This window comes from Orbicella faveolata, unplaced genomic scaffold (assembly GCF_042242905.1).
Source record: "Orbicella faveolata isolate gen_17 unplaced genomic scaffold, um_ofav_v1 contig_24, whole genome shotgun sequence".
NCBI lineage: Eukaryota > Metazoa > Cnidaria > Anthozoa > Scleractinia > Merulinidae > Orbicella > Orbicella faveolata.
In genome coordinates this window covers 24,262,329-24,283,309 of record NW_028301552.1, presented here as the reverse complement: position 1 = coordinate 24,283,309, position 20,981 = coordinate 24,262,329, and the positions used below count along the sequence as shown (strand labels likewise).

Genomic DNA, 20,981 nt, shown 5'->3' with positions numbered 1-20,981 from the left:
TTGAGGTTATTACAGTTAGTAATACAGTGTCCGTCTATCTTAACATTAATAGTCTGGTCTTTGACTTGAGATAGCAGCATTACATTGTATTTGTCTTTGTTGCCTTGTAGAAAATTCTTCTTATACCACTGGGATGCAATTTCTCCATTTGTGTTGAGTTTTTCTTGAATAGATTCAATTGAGTGGTCAGACACATAAACCTGATGGTCATCTGCATACATTGAGAAATCAGTGTCCTTAATAAATTGTGCTAAGTCATACTGATACAAATTCCACATTAGTGGGCCTAAGGAAGAGCCCTGAGGGCAACCCCTGTCCACACTTCTCCATTCACTCACAAGAGAACCCAGTCTATCTCTATTCATTCTGTCCTGAAAATATGATCTCAGTATGTCTGTGGTCTTGTTGAAGCCATATGCTTGTAGTTTCCTTAGCATGAGTGTTTGCTGTAAAGAATCAAAGGCTTTTGACACGTCCGTTGAGAGGATCCCTACACTCAACTTTTGATCCAATGACAATCTCCAATCTTCTATTAGTCTACTAAGCGTTGTTTCGCAAGAATGGGTCTTACGGTATGCAGTTGAGTATGGTGATAGCACAGGATCATAATGCTGAACAATTTGTTTAGTTATCGACTTCATAATGTCACCATGGTAGAGAATGTTTTCCTGCAGATGGACTCTCTGCTTCGCATCATTATGAAGTCCTAATATTGTCTAAAAATCTACCGAATAAGTTTGTGTTATCGGATTTGTGTGGAAGATTTAAACTAATTAGACTGCGTGCTAATACATAGGCAATGAATCCAGGTGGATCTCTTCTATGGTTTCACTTAGTGAGCGATAAAGTATTTGGGAAATCTGATGGATCACAGGTCACCAAGACGCTGATCACTGTAGCTCGTATGCACACTGTATCTATGTTTGTTCATGATTCATTACTGATGCAAGAGCTATTTAGGGTATTAAAATGTCAGACAAAGATTATCTGTTAACGATCGTTTTTGCTAAGCTTACTTTAAATTTTAAAAAATGGCTTTGAAAATTATGGGAACTTTCCATGCTTGCGGTAATACATGGAGATATGACCTGAAAAATATAAATCAGAGAAAATCTCAAATATTTTTGTATGAAGGTAAGAACATTGTCATTTGTGCTCTATGATGGGTACAGTCAACTCTCTCGTACGCGACCACCCTTGATGCAAGACAAAGTGGTCGCTTATGCTGAGAAGGGGTCATCTACGAGAAAAATAAGAGAATAAGCTCAAACCGAAGTGATTAACGTGATTACATAAAGTTATTACCTAACGAGCAACAACTTAGGCAAACAGACAACTGCCAATAATGTTTCAAATTGAACAATGCTTAAAACTGTTGAAAATTTGTACATAACATCTTACATCAATGTTACAATCCATTTTTACCTACAGATCGTATTGCAGCCTTTTTTTGTTAGTCAACTGCTATGATCTGTGAGCATGCTTGGTCAGCGCTTTTTAAAACTGAACTTTTGTGATATTTGAGTAATGGTTTTCTTACAGTCATACGTGATCATGCCGGGTGGTCGCTTACGAGAAGTGGTCGCTATGACAGGGTTGACTGTACTAGGTTTTCAAAGAAGAAATTCGTCCTTTTTTTGTTCAATCAAGAGCAATTGTACAGTAAGAGTCGGGGTAATTCTAAACAGTCAAACTGATTTGGCATTTCACTGATTGCCCAAACCTTGGCTGGGTCAACACATAGCCCTTTGTCTGTGGCGATGTGTTCGATGAACTGGACTTCCGTCATTCACAGGTTAAGCTTGTCCGTGTTAAGCCTCACACCTTGCTCTTTGCAGCATTCCAAAAATGCCATAAGAACTTTGTTGTGGTCAACAGTGGCCTCTTCCAGTGTGCTTCTGCAGCCAATTACAATGAAATCATCAGCAACGACTTCGACGCCTGAGAGCCCTTCAATAAGCTCATGCTTTTTCCGCTGGAAGACTTCAGGAGCTGAGCTGATACCAAAAGATAGGCGTCACCAGCAGTAACGTCCAAAAGGGGTGTGGAAGGTTGTGAGGAATGACGAGTGCTCATCCAAAGCCACATGTCAGAATCCATTTTGTACGTCTAGCTTTGTGAAGACTTTCACGCCATGTAGCCTGGTGGCAATGTCTTCAATGGTTGGGAGTAGGTAATGCTTGCGTGGGATGGCACGGTTCAGGTCCTTGGGGTCCAAGCAAATGCACAGCTTTCTGTGTTTCTTTGGAACTGTTACCATGGAGCTTATCCATGCTGTAGGAGAGGTCACGGGCGGTATGACTTCCTGTTGTTCTAGGTCTTCTAAGGCTTCTTTCACTTTTTGTTCTGAGCGCTTTGGGTACGCGACAAGGTGCGTGTTGTATAGGATCTACAGTGCTGTCGATTCTTATGTGGTATTCGCCAGCTAGTTTTCCAACGCCTTCACTAAAAACTTGCAGGTAATTCTTTATAAGGGCTTCTCTTGATGGGCCCTTGCATTGCTCTTGTCATGTTTGTTTTTTCAAGAGAGTAAACAGGGGCACTTCCTGTTCGTGGCTGGTTTAACTAATCATTGTCCATGTATTTAATGATCCTCATGCCCACACAAGCCTTTCTTCAGAGGAGGGGGCAGATTGCATTGCTGTCAACCAGTTTACAATCCAATTGGCATTTGAAGTCATCACACCAAACTGTAATTCAAACGTTGCCCATGACTTGCAGTTTTGAGCCGCTATAGGCGGAAAGTTGAGCGTTAGCTGGTGTCATGCGTTTCAGTCTGTAATCTTTTGTCACTTTCCTGTGAAGGCTCACCAGAATAACGTTGCATTGGGCTCCTGTGTTGGGCTGAAACCGCAGATGATTGCCCGACTCTAACTTGAGCGTTACGAGCTGGGAATCATCCAGATCCACCGCTGAGATCATGTCGGCGTGAAACACCTCCGGCTTGCTATCGCTGTTCACAGCTCTGACAGATGTGGAGTTGTTATCTCGTTTCTTGCTGCGACATTTAGCTGCCAAGTGGGAGAGTTTACCACATTTCAAAAACTTTTTGCCGAAGGCCGGACATAGCTCTTTTTTTGAGTGGTTCTGAAAGGTTTTGCAATTCCAGCATTCTTTGGATTTGTTGGCGTTTTTGTCATCTTTCCCTTTGGGTTTGCATCTCCCCGGGCCTTTTTTCTTGTTTTCTTGGGTTGTAACCATGTTAACTGAACTTGATGGGTCCGTCTGGTTTTCCACAAGTTTCATCTGGGCGGTTGTGCTCTCGGATGCCCTGCATATTTCGTCAGTTTTCGCAAGTGTTAAGCCCGTTTCTCTTAACAATCTCTCTTAACCTTGTCACGAATACCAAACAACAGGCAGTCACAAAGTATTGCTTCGGGATTAATTACTTCGAAATTGCAGCCTTCTGCTAGCTTTCGCAGTGCCGTACGATACTGATCGTAAGTCTCTCCTGGGTCCTGAACACGTTGGTTGAAGTGATATCTTTCAAATGGAATGTTCTTCTGTGGTTCGCCATATTCTCCCAGTTTCTTTAATACTAGTGCGATTTTCTGATCTTGGTCTGTAACCATGTTAACTGAACTTGGTGGGTCCGTCTGGTTTTCCACAAGTTTCATCTGGGCAGTCGTGCTCTCGGATGCCCTGCATATTTTGTCAGTTTTCACGAGTGTTAAGCCTGTTTCTCTTAACAATCTCTCTTAACCTTGTTGTCACGAATACCAAACAACAGGTGGTCACAAAGTATTGCTTTGGGATTAATTACTTGGAAATTGCAGCCTTCTGCTAGCTTTCACAGTGCTGTACGATACTGATCGTAAGTCTCTCCTGGGTCCTGAACACGTCGGTTGAAGTAATATCTTTCAAATGGAATGTTCTTGTGTGGTTCGCAATATTCTACAGTTTCTTTAATACTAGTGCGATTTTCTGATCTTGGTCTGTAACCATGTTAACTGAACTTGGTGGGTCCATCTGGTTTTCCACAAGTTTCATCTGGGCAGTCGTGCTCTCGGATGCCCTGCATATTTTGTCAGTTTTCACGAGTGTTAAGCCTGTTTCTCTTAACAATCTCTCTTAACCTTGTTGTCACGAATACCAAACAACAGGTGGTCACAAAGTATTGCTTTGGGATTAATTACTTGGAAATTGCAGCCTTCTGCTAGCTTACGCAGTTCTGTATGATACTGATCGTAAGTCTCTCCTGGGTCCTGAACACGTCGGTTGAAGCAATATCTTTCAAATGGAATGTTCTTGTGTGGTTCACAATATTTTCCCAGTTTCTTTAATACTAGTGCGATTTTCTGATCTTGGTCTGTAACCACGTTAACTGAACTTGATGGGTTCATCTGGTTTTCCACAAGTTTCATCTGGGCGGTCGTGCTCTTGGATGCCCTGCATATTTTGTCAGTATTGGCAAGTGTTAAGTCCATTTCTCTTAACAATCTCTCTTAACCTTGTTGTCACAAATACCAAACAACAGGTGGTCACAAAGTATTGTTTCGGGATTAATTACTTCGAAATTGCAGCCTTCTGTTAGCTTTCGCAGTGCCGTACGATACTGATCATAAGTCTCTCCTGGGTCCTGAACACATCGGTTGAAGCAATATCTTTCGAATGGAATGTTCTTGTGTGTTTTGCAATATTCTCCCAGTTTCTTTAATACTAGTGCAATTTTCTGATCATTTCCCTCTTCAGCCCAGTCGGTAAATGTAGAGCATACCTCCCTGGCATCTTCACCTATCACTGTCATGAGCGTGGCTTCTTTTACTGGCTGTACCTTCTTGTTGAGCCCTGTAGCGAGTGTGTAGTTTTCCCACGCTAACCGGAATTTTTTCCATTTCTCTGCTGTGTTGTGATCATGAATTTCGAGAGGTGCTGGCGGTGGTAAGTAATATCCAGGTGCCATTCTTCTTCAGGAGAAGCTATGAAGCTATGTGTAATATTGTACCACTATAGCTCTCTGCCGCTGCCACCATGTAAAGACAGCAGGTACCTTTTAAATGAAACAACATTTATTGTTCAGCAGGCAATATGCAAATGAATACATGTGCCAATGTAGCTAGCAAAAATGTAGAAAGTATTTCCTGTAATACAAGATACAAACACGTACTACATGTTGGTGAGTTCTTGCAGTCTAGCGGTAAACCACAGTAGTTTTGTCACACTCTACAAACAACAGCATGGAATTTTAGGATTTCCTCAGTAATGGTTGAATTAGTGGAAATACTTTTGCAACACTCTTGTTTTATTAGCAGTCTCTTTTCCCTACATTCAACAGATTAATTTGCAATTTTTTTCTTTCTGATATTGATGTTCGTTTGCCAGTCTCTTTTCTCTACATCCAACAGATTCATTTGCAATTTTTTTTCTTTCTGATACTGACATTTGTTTGCCAATCTCTTTTCTCTACATCCAACAGATTCATTTGCAGTTTTTTCTTTCTGATACTGACATTGCTTTGCCAGTCTCTTTTGTCTGCATTCCAAAGATTCATTACCATTTTTTCTTTTTGATACTTAGATTGACTTGCAAGCCTTTTTTGTCTTGATTCACCAGAGTCACTTGCACGTTTCTTTCTGCTGTTTTCACACATTTGTGCCAGCCTCTTTTGTCTAGATTCTTCACTTTCATTTGCCCTTTTCTTTTTCTCATATTCACGTCGCACAATCAGCTGTTTTTCCTTTACTCATTTGCACATTTTTGCTGTTTCACCTGAACACCCTAGTTTTCTGTTTTGAATTATTTTTAACACTCAAAGACAACTGTTCATTCTTTTGGCTACTGTGAACATTTTCCAGTTCAGGTTGACAATCAGAGATAAAGACACCTTTAATTTCAAAAGGAACAACCTCTGTTTCAAAGCAAGACATTTGAAAATATGATACAAGGTTTTCAAGGCCTTCAATGCTGAGCAAAGTACATTTCCCAAATGAGTGGGGCATACCATAAAAGTCCTTTGAATGGGAGGCAAAAATTTTAAAGCTTTGTTCAGAACTTTTAAACACTGCAACTGCACTGATGGCAACAGTTAACAAACAATTGTAGTTTAGTCTAGAACTTGAAAATTCTTCTATCAGGGAATTTTGAAGAGTCCGCTTATGGTACTTTGTGAAATGAAAGAAAACGAAACGGTACTTTGCGAAATGGTACTTTGCAAAATGCTACTTTGCAAAATGGTACTTTGCAAAACGGTACTTTGCGAAATGGTACTTTGCCAAACGAAAATATTGTAAAAATATTGAATGGGGCAAATAAACATTGATTGCAAAACAGGTATAAGTCGACCAGGTTTGCATAATGCCTGACAAGGAATGAAGAGTCTTTTCTAATTTAAGCATGAAGTTATCCATAGAATGGCTGGTTTGCAGTGTCATGCCATCAAAAATAAAAATTGTAACTATTCAATAAATTAAGTCAAGAGGCTGAGATATGAAAGATGATTGATATGTAAATAACCTTGCCAAGTTTTAAGTCTGTACTGTTTTCCATCTGCGCGTTATTCGGAAAAGTGTTTCACTCAAATTTATAGAGCTTTGTGTGGTGTTGCCATGTTTGTGCCCCTCGGAGGGACACAAACATGGTGGCCATAAAGTAACAGAAACATCTGTCATTGAGTTTTGCCATTGAAACGAAACTTTATTACTCTAGAGCTCCGGTACATTGAAATTAATACTTTGTCTAGAGCAAGAACTGTTTAGTTAGTAAAAACTTGAGCAATAACTCATCTTTTGACTTACTCAACAGCCTTATCAAGCCGCCATTTTAATGTCACGCAACGCATAAACTTGGAAATTCCTACGTGCTCCATCACATAATGAGAAACCGTGCCGGGCTTAAGCGTTGCAAAACGTTAAGTTATTAGAGGGTCTTACATCTGATGAAACTAAAACTTCTCAAGGATTGGTAATTTCTTATTTTGGAAATTGATGACATCTCATGAAAACTGGCAATAGAACAGTCGGTGTGGCATTTTAGTTGGGAAATTTGCGTAAACGGTAAGCAGCTCTTTTAATTAGCAAAACACAGATCTCTCAAACAGACACCTGGAAAACATCATGACATTTGTACATTTGCCATTCTCTGTTCGGTCACTCGACCTTTCTTGTCGCTTTACTCGTGTTCATGAAGGGCACTTCATGTTGTGTAATAAGGAGGAATTTTAATTGGAGTGGAGCCATTAGATCGTGCTATGGCAAATTTTTATAGCTCATAGGTCTGCATGGTTTCTGCTGTTATCTGCATGTCGACTCGTTGAGTTTGACACCTCTGTAATTTGCCATGTGTTTATGCATTGTTTAGGCTCATTTCTATTGCAAGATATGCTTTTAAGTCTCCACTGATGAATTTGCTTTTGAGGGACAAGGTAACGCAACTTTTGGTAAGTGTGCTTTCTTGAAAGGTCTCTCCTGTTCCAAACCCCAATCGCACTCTTAAAGCCAACAAAAAACACAAATTTTCCAGCTAAAATGCCGCACCAACTGTTATATTCTATGTAGAGATCTGCGGAAGGATAACTTCATGCTTAGATTAGAAATGACTCTTCATTTCCTGTCAGGCATCACATTTATCCGTCACGCAAACCTGACTTATACCTGACTTATTGACTTATACCTGTTTTGCCTTTCCGCCTAGCTCATTAAAATTAAATGCAGACTTCGCACTGAAGTCGGACCCAAATTTAATTTAAGCATAGCAAAGTAAAGCCGATAGCCAGTAGCAAAAAACTACAGCGAAAATATTGGGAAGCCATGTGAAGTGTTTGTTTCTTATGTGAACTCGTAATAGTCTCGACACCACATCGTCTCTCATCGTCTCTGTCTTTCACGGCCTATGTTTCGCAAAGTACCATTTTGCAAAGTACCGTTTCATTTCCTTTCGTTTTGCAAAGTACCGTAAGCCTGAAGAGTCTTGTATGGGCCATTATTTGACGTCATGAACAAATTTCCAGTTAATGACTCGCTGTATTGTAATGTGTATATTTTGTTGTAAAGTGAAACAATGCATGGAACACCAGTTAAAGCAAATAATCATTTGCCTGCACAGAATATTTTATAGAAATCTAGAGATTATTTCCAATGGTCAAAATATTATTCAAAGTGGAAGAAATCCGTTCACTGATATGTTCTATTTGATGATAAATAATAGCAGTAAGTGACATTGCTACACATTGCTTACCAGCATTTTCATGAAAGAGTGCTTCATTTCCTTTATTGTAGTCAGCAGACACTATTCTCATTGGGTCAATGATATCAAATATTGTAGGACTCGGATTTTCCTCCACATCATTTACTTGTCTTAGAAGCAATGGAATATAAACATTGTAGCACATCATTTGTGTAAACCAAAACACTACTTGATTCCACATCTTGTATTGTCCAACAACTAGTAGCTTCAATGTCGGCAAGTAAAACACACTTAAATAAAACATCAGGAGCATTATATTCTAAAAACAATTCTTAAAATGCAGCAAGTCATATTTGTTTTCACAGACCAATTCAAGAAGACAAATATTGGCCTTTATAAACAATAGTACAATGACTCCTTGCAATATAGTTGGCACAACTTGCTTAATACAATAAAAAAAAACCTCAGAAAGGAAGACAACTTCTCCTTACATTGTAAATTAATCACACCAAGAAAACAAGTTGAAATTCACCAAATGACAACAGCTGAGAAGAGTAATGGCCACCTGACGCACAAACACTCATTCCCAGGGTCCTCTCTCTTCCTAATAGAGACCATGTGACAAACACGTGGCTCTCGTGTACAAATAAATAAAGAAAGAAATATCGCCAGTCCTGACAAAGTGTGGGGAAATCCGACACAAAAATGGATAAATCCTATTGCATTTGAATAGCCCCCTGCATTAACCTCAGTTTGAAGCTTGTTCCAGTCCATTACTGAGAATAAGAATGTGGTCTGTTGGAATAGCTGGTTAGTTATGGTAATCTAGAGTAGTCTGGCATGTCGATCCTTTTGTATGTCGAGATCATAGGTCTGGTTGAAGCAATCCATGGTAAAGGCTTTGTTGACCAAAATGTTGTTGGTCTCATTTAAAGGCACATGCAGTAAAGAGGGCTTTGAGGTCATAAAAACCAATTTGTCATCTTCATTGATAACTGAGTTATGGATTTCCTTAGAGAAACAAATCGAGTACTCACTTGCAGAGAATGGTTTCAGTTTTTTCTTGCAGCCATGGTTGTAGTGGTAACTTCTGGTAGATGATAAAATAGACCTTGTATTGAGATTAGCTTTGTTAGCCTTGGGAAGGCCATGAAGGAGAGCAACTGTGGAACGCTTGGGGCAAAGTGAATCAGCAATGTTCTTGGGTAGTATTCTCTTTCCTCTTTCTCCTTCTGAAGAAGTGGATGACGGTGCTTTGGTTGCCAGCCATGTATTGTTGAACATAAGAATTCAGCAAATGCTAAACATCTTCAAAAGTGCCAACGCTAATTTGTTGAATAGGAATTTACATACTTGAGCCAAGTATTACATCCACTGAACATAAAGGGCCAGCCCACACACGACCGCTCTCATGTGACTTTGATAGCTCAGTTGGGAGAGCATTGCACTGGTATCCCATTCAAAGCCTGAAAATTCTTTCAGGTCTTTTTTTCTAGTAGCGTTATGGCTACATTTGCATCTATCATCATGTCTAATTTGATTGCCTTACATTTGAGATGTTATTGTTAACCATTTTTAAGCATGTCGGGGAACTCCATTTGTGCAAAACGTTTTGTATGAAAGAACATTCTTACCACTTACATTTTACATTTCTCTGTAATTAACTGTTGTTCTAATTAGTGTTAAGTTTATATGATTGTTATCAACTTTCATTTTGACTTGATAATGAAGTTAGCTTAATGTTGAAATGTCCTTGTTTTTAACATAAATTTCTTAATATCCTGTTAAGAAATATTTATCACAGTTTTTTCAAGTTAAATATTATTTTTAAGTGTTGAAAATCCTTTCCTCTTAGGCTCTGAATGCTGCTTCTATTTTTATACAACTCTTTATGCTTTAAAATTCCATTCCATGTTGTCCTTGTTTGCTTTCTCTGAATGGTTTGCAATTATTAAATACTTTTAACTTGAATACTGGATGTAAACCACAATATCATACTGTTTAAAGGTCATTAAGATGACGTTTGAGACATTTTAATATATAGATTTGGCCAAGCCTAAAAGCAGAGCTCCCATAAAAGTTATCATCTTATTCCAATCCATACAATAACCCTTAAAAGATTAACCAATAAACATTTCATCAAGCCAAAAGATCACTTGATGAATCATGCAACTTTTCTTACATAGCTTCACATTTTGTGCACTAAAATTATTTGTGAATGACCTTTGTATCTTCGGAGTCAATTTCTTTGAGTTCAAATAAAGGAACTTAACACAAAGTATGTTGTTTCAAATGGGTTTAAATAGAGCAAAAGAGGCAACAGATTGAAAGTTTACCTTAGAGGCCAAAAAGTGTTGAATTAATTTTTAAAAGATAGACCTAGAGTTAACTTTCAAGTGTTATTGACAATTGGCTGCAGGGCTCATGTCAAGAGCTCCATACTTATTTTAGTCCATTTTGATTTCTTGTAGTATGACAGGAAGAGAGTTCTTCTCAAGATTTCCAGAGCTTCATTCATTCTTCCTAGGTCATTTGCAAGTTGCGTGCCAAGGAATCAACAGGTTTGAGGATTTTGTAAATGTTGAAAGCTGGCACTGTTGTTTTGCCTGCCCGGGTTGTGTTTTGGATATGGTGTTCTTATTATGGTTGTGTTTAAAGCAGATTGGACCATGGTCGCCCTATATACAAACCCAATTTTTTGAACAAAAAAGAAGATCTCATTGCCCACAGGATCATTTCATTCATTCATTTCCCAAGGGCTATTGAGAGAAACTGTAAAATGAAATTTACAAAAAACCTTCAGTGGATTCTAAAGTTAAAAGTTTCAAGCTCTTGGCTGTCAGAGTACAGCCTTTGATGGATAAAAATGGAAACAATGAAACTACAAATATTTACAAAAATAGGTGATAGTATAAAAAGAATATATTAAAATGGAAAAGTGTCTTTAAACTAATTGTTCTTTTTTTAAAAGAGTAGAGCGGGAGCAGGAGTGGCCTTGATTTGTTATGTGCATGATTTATCTAGGGGGTTCCATGATTTTAGCATCTTGTGAAAACAGAAAGAACGCTTGTCAATCACCTGAGAGTTTTTAAGTGTCATTGTCAGAGAAAACCGGGCAGTACCAAAAGATCGAGGTCAGCTGTTCACCTTCATCTTTTCACAGTACAAAAGCTACCCGAAAAGATTAATAACCATGACATTTGCCGAGGTAGGCATTCATTTTTCTTCGAGATATCACCACATCATGATTTTGGGCTCTCAAGCGGTCAAAAATGGCCGAAATTTCTGGCAACTTTAGGTAAGCCTAAAAGATACTTCGTACAAATTCCAGAAACTCTTATTTTTGTGTGATAATATTTGTCCCTGCAGTAGTTGACTGAGATATATTTGAGGTCTTTCCCTATAATTTGATGGTTTTTACGAGGTGCCAAATATCGCCACCGAATCATTAATTAGCGTGACCCGAATTTTAGCCATTTTCAGCGAGTCGTTTTTCAAAAGTGCGGCAGTTTATTTCCACAGAAAAACAATTTTGTGATAGTCTCTTGCATTGTTATTAATATCCAGTTGAGTTAAAATTGGTATCTATGAGCAAATCGGAGTAATTGGTCTTGCAAAGTCCAAAAAAAAATCATTATTCAGAAATATTTCCCGCCAAATATTTAGCGAAAAATATCACCTCATTCCGACTTTCTGCGATTGTTATTCATGACTTACTGAAAGATCTGCAAAAAATAGTTAGCTGCACTGCAGAAGAGAATTTTTAAGCTGACATTGTTAACCTAAGCAAACATTTCAAACTTTGCAAATCCTTACCGTCTAGGCTAAACTTTCCCATGAAATTCTATTTTTAATGTCACACTGTATGGAAAAACAAAGTGGATCCTTAGTTCGATGGTCTTTGTTGCTGTTCTGTAGAACAAACTGTAAGTTAATAGTGAGCGAACCTTTACCCTAAATTTAATTTTGGGACTTCTGCAAACCCTTTTGTTTACATATATTTCTCGTTTTCGGATGGCATGACGCGTTACAGATTTAAAGGTAAGACTTTGAAATGTCGATATTACCTAAATGTTCCTCCTTGTTTTTGAAAACATTAACTATTCTTTCAGATCAGAAAAATCGCCGAGCATTGCGGGTGGCAGGTCAGTTTTTCTTCAATTATTAGTGTGCAAACAAGAGAGTCGAGTAAAGACGTCAGAGGTGGTGTCTATTTGGCGCAGCTGAATGTAAACAATGAGGAAATACAGGTTACGACAAAACTTCGTTGCTATCCGGCCTACAAAGTGATCAAAAAGGACAAGACAACTGGAATAAGCATCTCAATATGTGAAATTGTCGCTTGGTCTGCAGGATTGCCAGTGGAAATCTTTCTTACTATCATTGTCATTTGTATCGTCGCAGGTTTGTACACTGTCTTGTTTTCCATTTCCTTCCTTTATTACCTCGTGCATGGAATTGACTTACGACCACTTGCTATGAAGCTTGAGATAATTTTTTGCTGATTCAAAGGTGTCTTAAGGTGTCTCGAAAACCCAGACCCGGAAAAGTCTTCTTAATTTAGCATAATTAATCGAAGCATAAGGATCCGTAGTGTATAATATCCGAAACTGTCACGCAATGCACTTCGAGCCATTGTCACTAATCTTGGAATTTAAATGGCTTTTAAGTATAAAGTAAATTTCATCAATTTGGTTTACACTTATAAAGCAACCAAAAAAACACACACGGATGCTGCGTATTATTTTCGTGATCCAAGCAGAGGAACCTACCACTGTGGGCTTTTTTTTCCCCTCTCTCTGCAGATTGTGCCTATGACATTGTATGGACGAACAGCAAATAAGATGTCTTGAAGCAATCCGCAGTAAACACACTGCGAAAAAAAAGTTGTGATATTTTTTGAGTTTGAGTTTTCGAGACGCACAGAGAGTCTGACTTTTTCGGGTCTGAGTTTTCGTTTTTGAGGGTCTCAGTTTAACAGGTCTGAGTTTTCAATCTTGCAACCTACTCAACTGGTTTACATGTAAATGTCAAAAATAAAAACAACTTTATTTAATGAGTTCTTGGAAAACTAAATCAAATTGAAATGTCGTCTACGACAGCAGATTTTTCTTCCACCTTCTTGCAAACAGCGTGTGAGTGGTGGAGAGATGGGGGGGAGTCCCTTCTCAGTTGCCACTGTGCAATGGTACTCCTTCACTGCCTCATAGTTCCACCTCTGCACCCTCCTTGAATGGGGTAGGAAGGATATACACACTACTGTCTGGACAAATATCGTTTCTTTTTCAACAATCCATTTCATCATTTATTTTTATTTTTGACATTCAGATTATTTGAACCATCTTGTTTTTGTAGATATTCTTTCGTTACCATCTCATTTCTCTTAACAAGGATACAACTACATTTTGGCCAGGTTAATGAAAATTAATTTGCCTCCGCAATATGTCTTTTTTATAAACCACCTCAAAACTATCTCAATTAATCTTCAGAGCAACTCAGTTGCATGCAAAATGTAATTCAATTTACGTTCATGGATCACAAACATGCAATCTCGTTCTCTACGAACTTTAAATAGTTGTCTTCTGGTTGTCTTTAACAGCAGTAAAATTAACAAGAAATTATCAAGACTAATTTGGATGTAATTTTGTTGAATTGAGAAGGTTTTGTGGTGGTATTGACAAGAGCAACATTAAATTACTTTTGTTGAAAGTAAATGTTTCAGAGCGGAAACCAACACAGTGTACTAGTAACCTGCAGCGCCAATTGAGTGCACGAGGTAATAGAGGAAGGAAATGAAGTGGAAAACAAGACAGCGTACAAACCTTTGACAATAGAAATGACAACAATGAAGGCAAGGAAGATTTCTGCTGGGAATCCTGGCCGAGCAACAATTACACGTATTGAGATGTTTATTCCAGAAGTCTGTCCTTTATGATCATTCCTTAGGCTGGATAGCAGCAAAGTTCTGTCATAACCTGTAATTCCTCATTGTTTACATTTGGCTGTACCAAATAGACACCACCTCTGATGTCTTGCCAAGTGATTTTTCTGATCCGAAAGAACAGTTAATGTTTTCAAAAACAAGGAGAAGCCTTTAAGTAAGATCGACATTTGGAAGTCCAGTCGTCTGACCTTTGAATCTGTAACGCATCACGCCTTTCCAGAACAAGAAATAGATGTGAACAAGAGGGTTTGCAGAAGTCCCAAAATTAAATTTAGGGTAAAGGTTCGCTCACTATTAACTTGCAGTTTGTTCTACAGAAGAGCAAAAAAGACCATCGAACTGAGGATCCACTTTGTTTTTCCATGCAGCGTGACGTTAAAAATAGATTTTTGTGGGAAAATTTAGTCCAGGCAGTGGTAAGGATCTGGCGAGTTTGAAATGTTTACTTAGGTTAACAACAATGTCACAGCTTAAAAATTCTCTTCTGCAGTCCGGCTAACAATTTTTTTTGCAGATCTTTCAGTAAATCATGGATAACAATCACAGAAAGTCAGAATAAGGTGTTTTCTTAGCTAATATATTTGGCGGGAAATATTTCTGACCAATGATTTTTTTTGGACTTTGCGAGACCAATTACTCCGATTTGCCTGTAGATACCAATTTTAAGTAAACTGGATATTGATAACAGTGCAAGAGACTATCACAAAATTGTTTTTCTGTGAAAATAAACTGCAGCACTTTTGAAAAACGACTCGCTGAAAATTGGCTAAAATTTGAGTCACTCTCAGAGCTGATTCGGCGGCGATATTTGGCACCTCGTAAAAACTGTCAAATTAAAGCGAAAGACCTCAAATATATCTCAGTCAACTAATAAAGGGACAAATATTATGGCACGAAAATAAGAGTTTCTGGAATTTGTATGAAGTATCTTTTAGGCTCACCTAAAATTGCCTGAAATTTCGGCCATTTTTGACTGCTTGAGAGCCCAAAATCATGATGTGGTGATATCTCGAAGAAAAACGAATGCCTTCATCAGCAAATGTCATGGTTGTTAATCTTTTTGGGTAGCTTTTGTACTGTGAAAAGATGAAGGTAAACGGCCAACCTCGATCTTTTGGTACTGCCCGGTTTTCTCTGACAATAACACTTAAAGTCATTACAGTGATTTGAAGACCAAGGGTGTTACATGTTGGAACGTCTCAGGTAAGACTTTAAATTCCTCATTTGATCTTTTTTCTCTAGTTTCAAAGAATATATATTTGGGTTTCTTCTCCCATCATGACAAATGACACAAGATCAGCGCAAATAAACTCCTGAGCATGAAATAAGGAAAAGAGGCTTAACTCAATCATGTCACCGATGCTCTATAATCTAACAATTACTCACAAAATGTTATCTCCGTCATTCTAAAAAAGAATTCTTCTACTCAGCAAACAAACTCCATCCCAGCACCTGAGAAACTTGTTTGTCTGTTTTTTAAATGAGCCACACCCTCCAATTCCTCTAGTTATGCAGCCCTCCCTTACATTAATGGAAATTTTTTGGCCTCTAACTAGACTTCAAAAACATTATATTCAGGTTGTCACCAAGCCAGTCAATACATTACAACAAGTGTTTCCCTCTCCTAAATCTTGACCTCCAATTGAACCTCAACCAAATGTGGTTTACAAAATATCTTGTGGCAACTGCCCATGGAGTTTATAATGTAGGCGAGACTGGTAGATCCTTTGAAACCAGAAAAAAGAACACATGAACAACGTGAAGTCTTACACAAGAGGTTCCAACATTGTTAAACATGCTTGGTTTTCAAATCACTCTATTGACTTTAAAAATTCTCAAGTGATTGACAAGGGTTCTTCCAATAGTTGCAAGATGTTAGAATCATGGCACACTGCCTCAATAAATCTGCAGATGACGATTTAGGGTCACTCCCATATCAATACTACATTCTATCCTTTTTATAGCCCTACCTATTTTTGTATGCATTTGTTATTTTTGTAATATTTATTGTTATGTTTTCCCTTTTATCCATCCCTCACATTTGCATGTGTTTCAACTAAATGTGACAAGGCTTGGTATTTAAAGTTTCTCAGTTAAGAGATAATTGTATAAAACATGCCATTTTTGGTACAGAGTGCACTATTGTGATGGTTTTGGGGTGTCATCTACTAAGCCGCTATGGAACTAAGGTGATAATAGACTAAGGCAATATAGTGTAACCTTTAATGTTTGTTTAATTAATTAATCTCAATAAATTAACTAGTTCAGAGGCAAGGAAGTGGTGGGGGTGGGGTGGGAGAGGTATTTGTGTACTGTACGTAAAACATGTTTCACCTACGCCAGTTGGGTGTGAACATCACAAAGCTATATAATTTCATTTGTTTCAGGTAACCCCTTGCTCTCCTTGTGGTATTGTTGCCTTTAGAACAAAACCAATCTGCTCTAAATGCACGTGCGGATTAGTTAGCATTCATGTCTTCTATATATAAGGTGGAGGATGCATTGGATATGGGGTCACACGTAAATGTTGAGTTGTTTTCCTTATGGTGAAACCCAACATGTAAGAAGCATGCATTCTAGCATCGTTAATGTTATCCACTAGCGTTTTTTATATGTCGTGATGTGACCGAGGATGGCATTTTTTTTTTCAGTCTTTTCAGGTAGTTCCCTTTTAGTGCAAATCTGAAATGTTACTGTGGCTGTGTATCTATTAGAATTTCCCATGGGTCAGTTCAGCAAACATCATTTGCTGTTTCAAACTACAATAGTGCTGTTGTCAGGGTTCAAATAAAGAATGGAAACATATTGCTTCTCCTTTAAGTGGCTTTTTTATTTCTTGCCTTAATTGTGTCGGTGGAAGAGACCAAAAAGTTCCCAAGCTAGTGGCTTTAATACTCTTCAAATTGTGATTTTGTGACAAAAGAAACCAGGAAAGTGCTCAAATATTGCTACAGACTCCATGGTACCTAATGAGAGCGTAAATTAATTTAATCAGTCTTTGAGGAGACTCAATCACTGATGCAAGATGAAAATTCAGCCAAGTAGCACTGTTTACCTTCAATACTTCTAGTTGAAATGCTTCTCAGTTGTATCAATCGATATCATTGTGTATTAATTGAAAATTGCTTTATTGTTAACAACAAAGGTGGCAACAGAAAAAGAAAGTGCTAATCTGTGACTATCTGATAATTAAGTTAGTTCTAGTTTATTGGTAAAAAGAAAATTTTCATTTTGAGTAAAACAAAAACCATTTCTTCATTAGATATTTAACTTTCTTTCATTTATCTCCAGCAGTGAAAGAAAAAACAGGCACATCTTCCATGTGTTTTGGAGAAAACAAAGGTTTCATTTCACATACCGTCATGTGGAAAACAAAGCATCAAGTTACAAAGTTGGCATGAAAAGCTGAATTGTTACGTTTGCTTCTTCAACGTATTACTGAATTTTAAATGAACGAAAAACAACCTAAAACACCACATTAAAATTTAAAGGCTGTCATGGCAAACAGTAATTGTAAGTCATTCTTGGACCTTGAATGAAAAGATATCGATGAAACATACACACTGCTAAGGGGAAAAGCCCTAGCAGACTACCAAAGTAAATACAAACCGGAAGTGGACTGGGCAGGGGTGACTACTTGTGTGACTACCTTGCCAGAGCTATCAATTGCACTCTGCACTATCTGAGATTATCTCACTAGTTAGATGCTGAACCATGTCTGATATTGAGTCTTGCTCATAGCAGCTTCCACCTTTTGTCAAAACAGGGACAACACCATCCATGCTGGCCTTTATCCTGTCCTGGTAATATTATCTCGTCTATATCCATCAACTATGGATGGTGTTGACACGGTACTCAGTATGGAAATGTTTCTGCCTTATGTTATCAGGTAATGATTATAATTATATCATTTCTTTGGTTTGCGATGGAGATAATTGAAGATACTTTTATTGTCTTTGAAGATAATTTGATTGTATTTGTGACTGTACACAGGAAAACAAACTTTAACACTTATCTGTTAAATGGCTGAAAAGCGATGGCATTTTAACACTGCCCAGTGTTCTAACTGCAAACAAATTTTTCCTCATGGCTCATTTCAGCATTTTAACATTTTGTCCTATTGGTCTAACGGCTAACTAGTTCTGCATAACGGCTCATGAAAATGATCTGACATTTTGCAAGGTAAGTAACTACCTACAAAACTTGTTGGTTACAAGAGAGCGCTGCACACAGGCGAATTCTTGTTTATTGTATAGTGGTCAAACTACAGTTAATTAATTAACTTAGAAAGCTACTCTAGCTTACTCTTGAACCCAAAATTTAAGAAATTTTGGTATATTATTGTTTTCCTTGTTCAAGTGCTACCATTATATGTTATAGAAACCTTCAAAGGCTTAAATGTATGAGTGATCAGTATTTGCCTAAGTCCTAAGTCTTTCATCCCAGTGTATAAAAAAATGCAAAAACATCCCTTTGCAATATTGCTATTGCTTTTGGCAATGAATCACAGTGTAAACAACTTATGCAGATTAAACAATTTTAGATCGATTGGTATCTTCAGAGCCAAGTCCAAAATTTATACTTTCTTTTGCAGAGCATTTTGTCATTCTCTGGACTTTAATAATTGTCAAATGTAGCCTACACTACATTACCTGCAACTGCATCGTTCGCTCAGTCTCTGTAATGTGAATGAGACTACTACGGCATTGTGCAAATGTGATGCAAGTGAATTTTGATGAAATTCCTGGCTTTTGGAAGAAATTTCACTTGAAACGATATTTCAAGGAAATTTCCCTACATTTTCCTGACACCTATTGTTCTGATCCACGTGAATTTTTGAATGATAACTTGTGGTGTGGGATAGTTCCCCCCCCCCCCCCCCCCCAAGTTTCAAGCAACAATTTGCTCCTTCAAAAAATTCGCTGCAATTTTTAGAACGATAATTCTCTGTTCCCGAAAATTCGCTGCAGTTTTTCTAACAATCTTCCATTCATCAATAGGGTAAAACCTATGAGTGAAATACGTGCAAATATGTGAAATGCTGTGCAACGGTCTTGCCACCGGCAAGGTTTATTAGTGTAAAAACTCGTAATAACTGTTAGAAACGAATCGTGGTTGTACTACTGTAATGGAGGTCTTCCAGAATTGTTTATCCCTGTAAGTTTTAGAGTCCCAAAGAATACTGCAAAGGCAACAAAAATGGAGCAAAGTACAGCCAGTGCTCGTACAACAAATGACCACCAGGGGGCTGGAATGGAATAGACAACAGCTGAATAGTTTTGCAAGCATTCCACACATACATACATAAACTTTATTAATGTGTCTTCACATCTAGCGGATGGGAAAAAAAACCCTCTACTAATCAGGGACACTTACATGTAATACAGTTAATTACAAAAGTGGGATTGCACTGACAACATTCTGGTTTTCTATAAAAGTAAAGAATCTAGAAACTTTTATGTTCAAAAGGAGGCTTCGATAACCATTGCTTATGAAGTTTGGGCTTTGTTGGTGTATGATATGTATTGCTGACACTTTGCAAAACACGGGAATCATCGATTGAAACGTGCGGCGTATCCAGTTAGAGAAAGGTGTGTTTTCATTTAAAGTTCCTCACAAGTTGTTTGTGGCTGTTTGCTTTAGTGGCTTAGATACCCAAAACTGGAGATGTTTTTGTTTTGTTTGTGGAACGAACTGAGCTTGCTGTCTTCATAATATGGAAAGTACATCCTAATTCTCTTCATATGAAACTGAACTCACATGAATGAACCTGCTTGAAAACCTTCAGCTCATTGCGGTTTGCAAGCGAAATGCAGTTAACTACAAACCAGTTACATTAAATGAATTAAATTGTTCTTTGCCATATTAACTGAGCTTAGCTGGTCTGTATGGGAGAATCTTGACCTCGGTTATTTGCACTTATGACATCGGTCAAGATTCTCCCATACAGACCTCCTGCTCAGTTAATAAGAGCTAAGGACTGATTTTCTTTGACTAAAAGTTTTTTTACATGCAGGTATCACAAAGTGTTAAATTGAGCACAAAAATATTCACATTTCTTTTAGTCGTTAAGTGTCTCATGCCAAGTTATGTCCAAGAGCTAAAGCATATTATTTTTTTGCAAACCAAACAACTAGGACTAAATTTTCTGTTAGCTAATTTATTTAAATTGTCTTGTTTTGAATAGAGTCATCTGTCAGTCTGTTTTTCTCAGAATCTGAAAGATTACAGTCCAGCTGTTCAACTTAAAACTCGGCACCATGAATTTTGCTAGAATTCTTTCTCGTTAAATCGTTCACACCTTTTTTACTGTGTAATTTATGCATACAAGTCACAATTCAAATGTGAGTAAGATGATGGAACTTTTTTGTTTGTTTTAGTAATATTCACAATAGGGTTTTTGAAATTTAGGAAGCCCTCTTCAAAGATACAGTCATCTTTTGACAGTCAGTAAAAACTATTGCAGACAAAAAATGCTATCACGGACATCTGTAAAATGTGCTTGAGTAGCATTAAAATCTGTGTACAAGTAATTACATTGTCATTGTTTTCGAGTTGTTTGGTCAGCCATTGCTTCTGGCATATCGTTGTCATACTGTGTAATTGCAGCCCTTTTACCTGTTTTGTGAAAATTTGAAGAGCTTTCTGTCGCAAATTAGTTGTAATTGTTCAAGGTAAGTTATTTCTATTTTAAAATCGTATGTACGTACAAACATAGATATACTTTATTTTCTCTTGAATTTTAAGTAGCTAAAATTAGCTAATATCTTTGAGAAGATAACTTTAACAGACTACAATACTTATACAATAAAATATGCTAAAAATAATGAATGAGCTGAACTATGCACATAATACAACTACAGACAAGTTGCAATGCTACTGAAAAGAGTCATATTGTAGTATCTTTTGCTTAAAG

At 37.6% G+C, this 20,981-nt stretch overlaps 2 protein-coding genes and 1 pseudogene across 3 annotated transcripts in view; 1 reads left to right on the top strand and 2 right to left on the bottom strand.

The window, feature by feature from the left end:
- The window catches only part of LOC110054340 (tRNA (32-2'-O)-methyltransferase regulator THADA-like), a 653,734-nt gene that overhangs the window by 408,622 nt on the left and 224,131 nt on the right, over window positions 1-20,981 (top strand). For both annotated transcript variants that reach the window (XM_089292979.1, XM_089292980.1), the window contains 2 exons: window positions 10,593-10,682; window positions 17,832-17,954. In XM_089292979.1, coding sequence (XP_089149105.1) covers window positions 10,593-10,682; window positions 17,832-17,954 — 213 coding nt within the window. The remainder of the gene's footprint in view (window positions 1-10,592; window positions 10,683-17,831; window positions 17,955-20,981) is intronic.
- Window positions 4,371-4,903, bottom strand: LOC149110978 (uncharacterized). The gene has a single exon (XM_089292828.1). The coding sequence runs from the start codon at window positions 4,901-4,903 to the stop codon at window positions 4,433-4,435; it is 471 nt and encodes a 156-aa protein (XP_089148954.1). The 3' UTR covers window positions 4,371-4,432.
- On the bottom strand, window positions 4,967-5,939 carry LOC149110977 (uncharacterized; annotated as a pseudogene).

Coding starts and splice junctions, on each gene's coding strand:
- LOC149110978 (XM_089292828.1), bottom strand. CDS start 4,903: ATGGCACCTGGATATTACTTACCACCGCCAGCACCTCTCGAAATTCAT.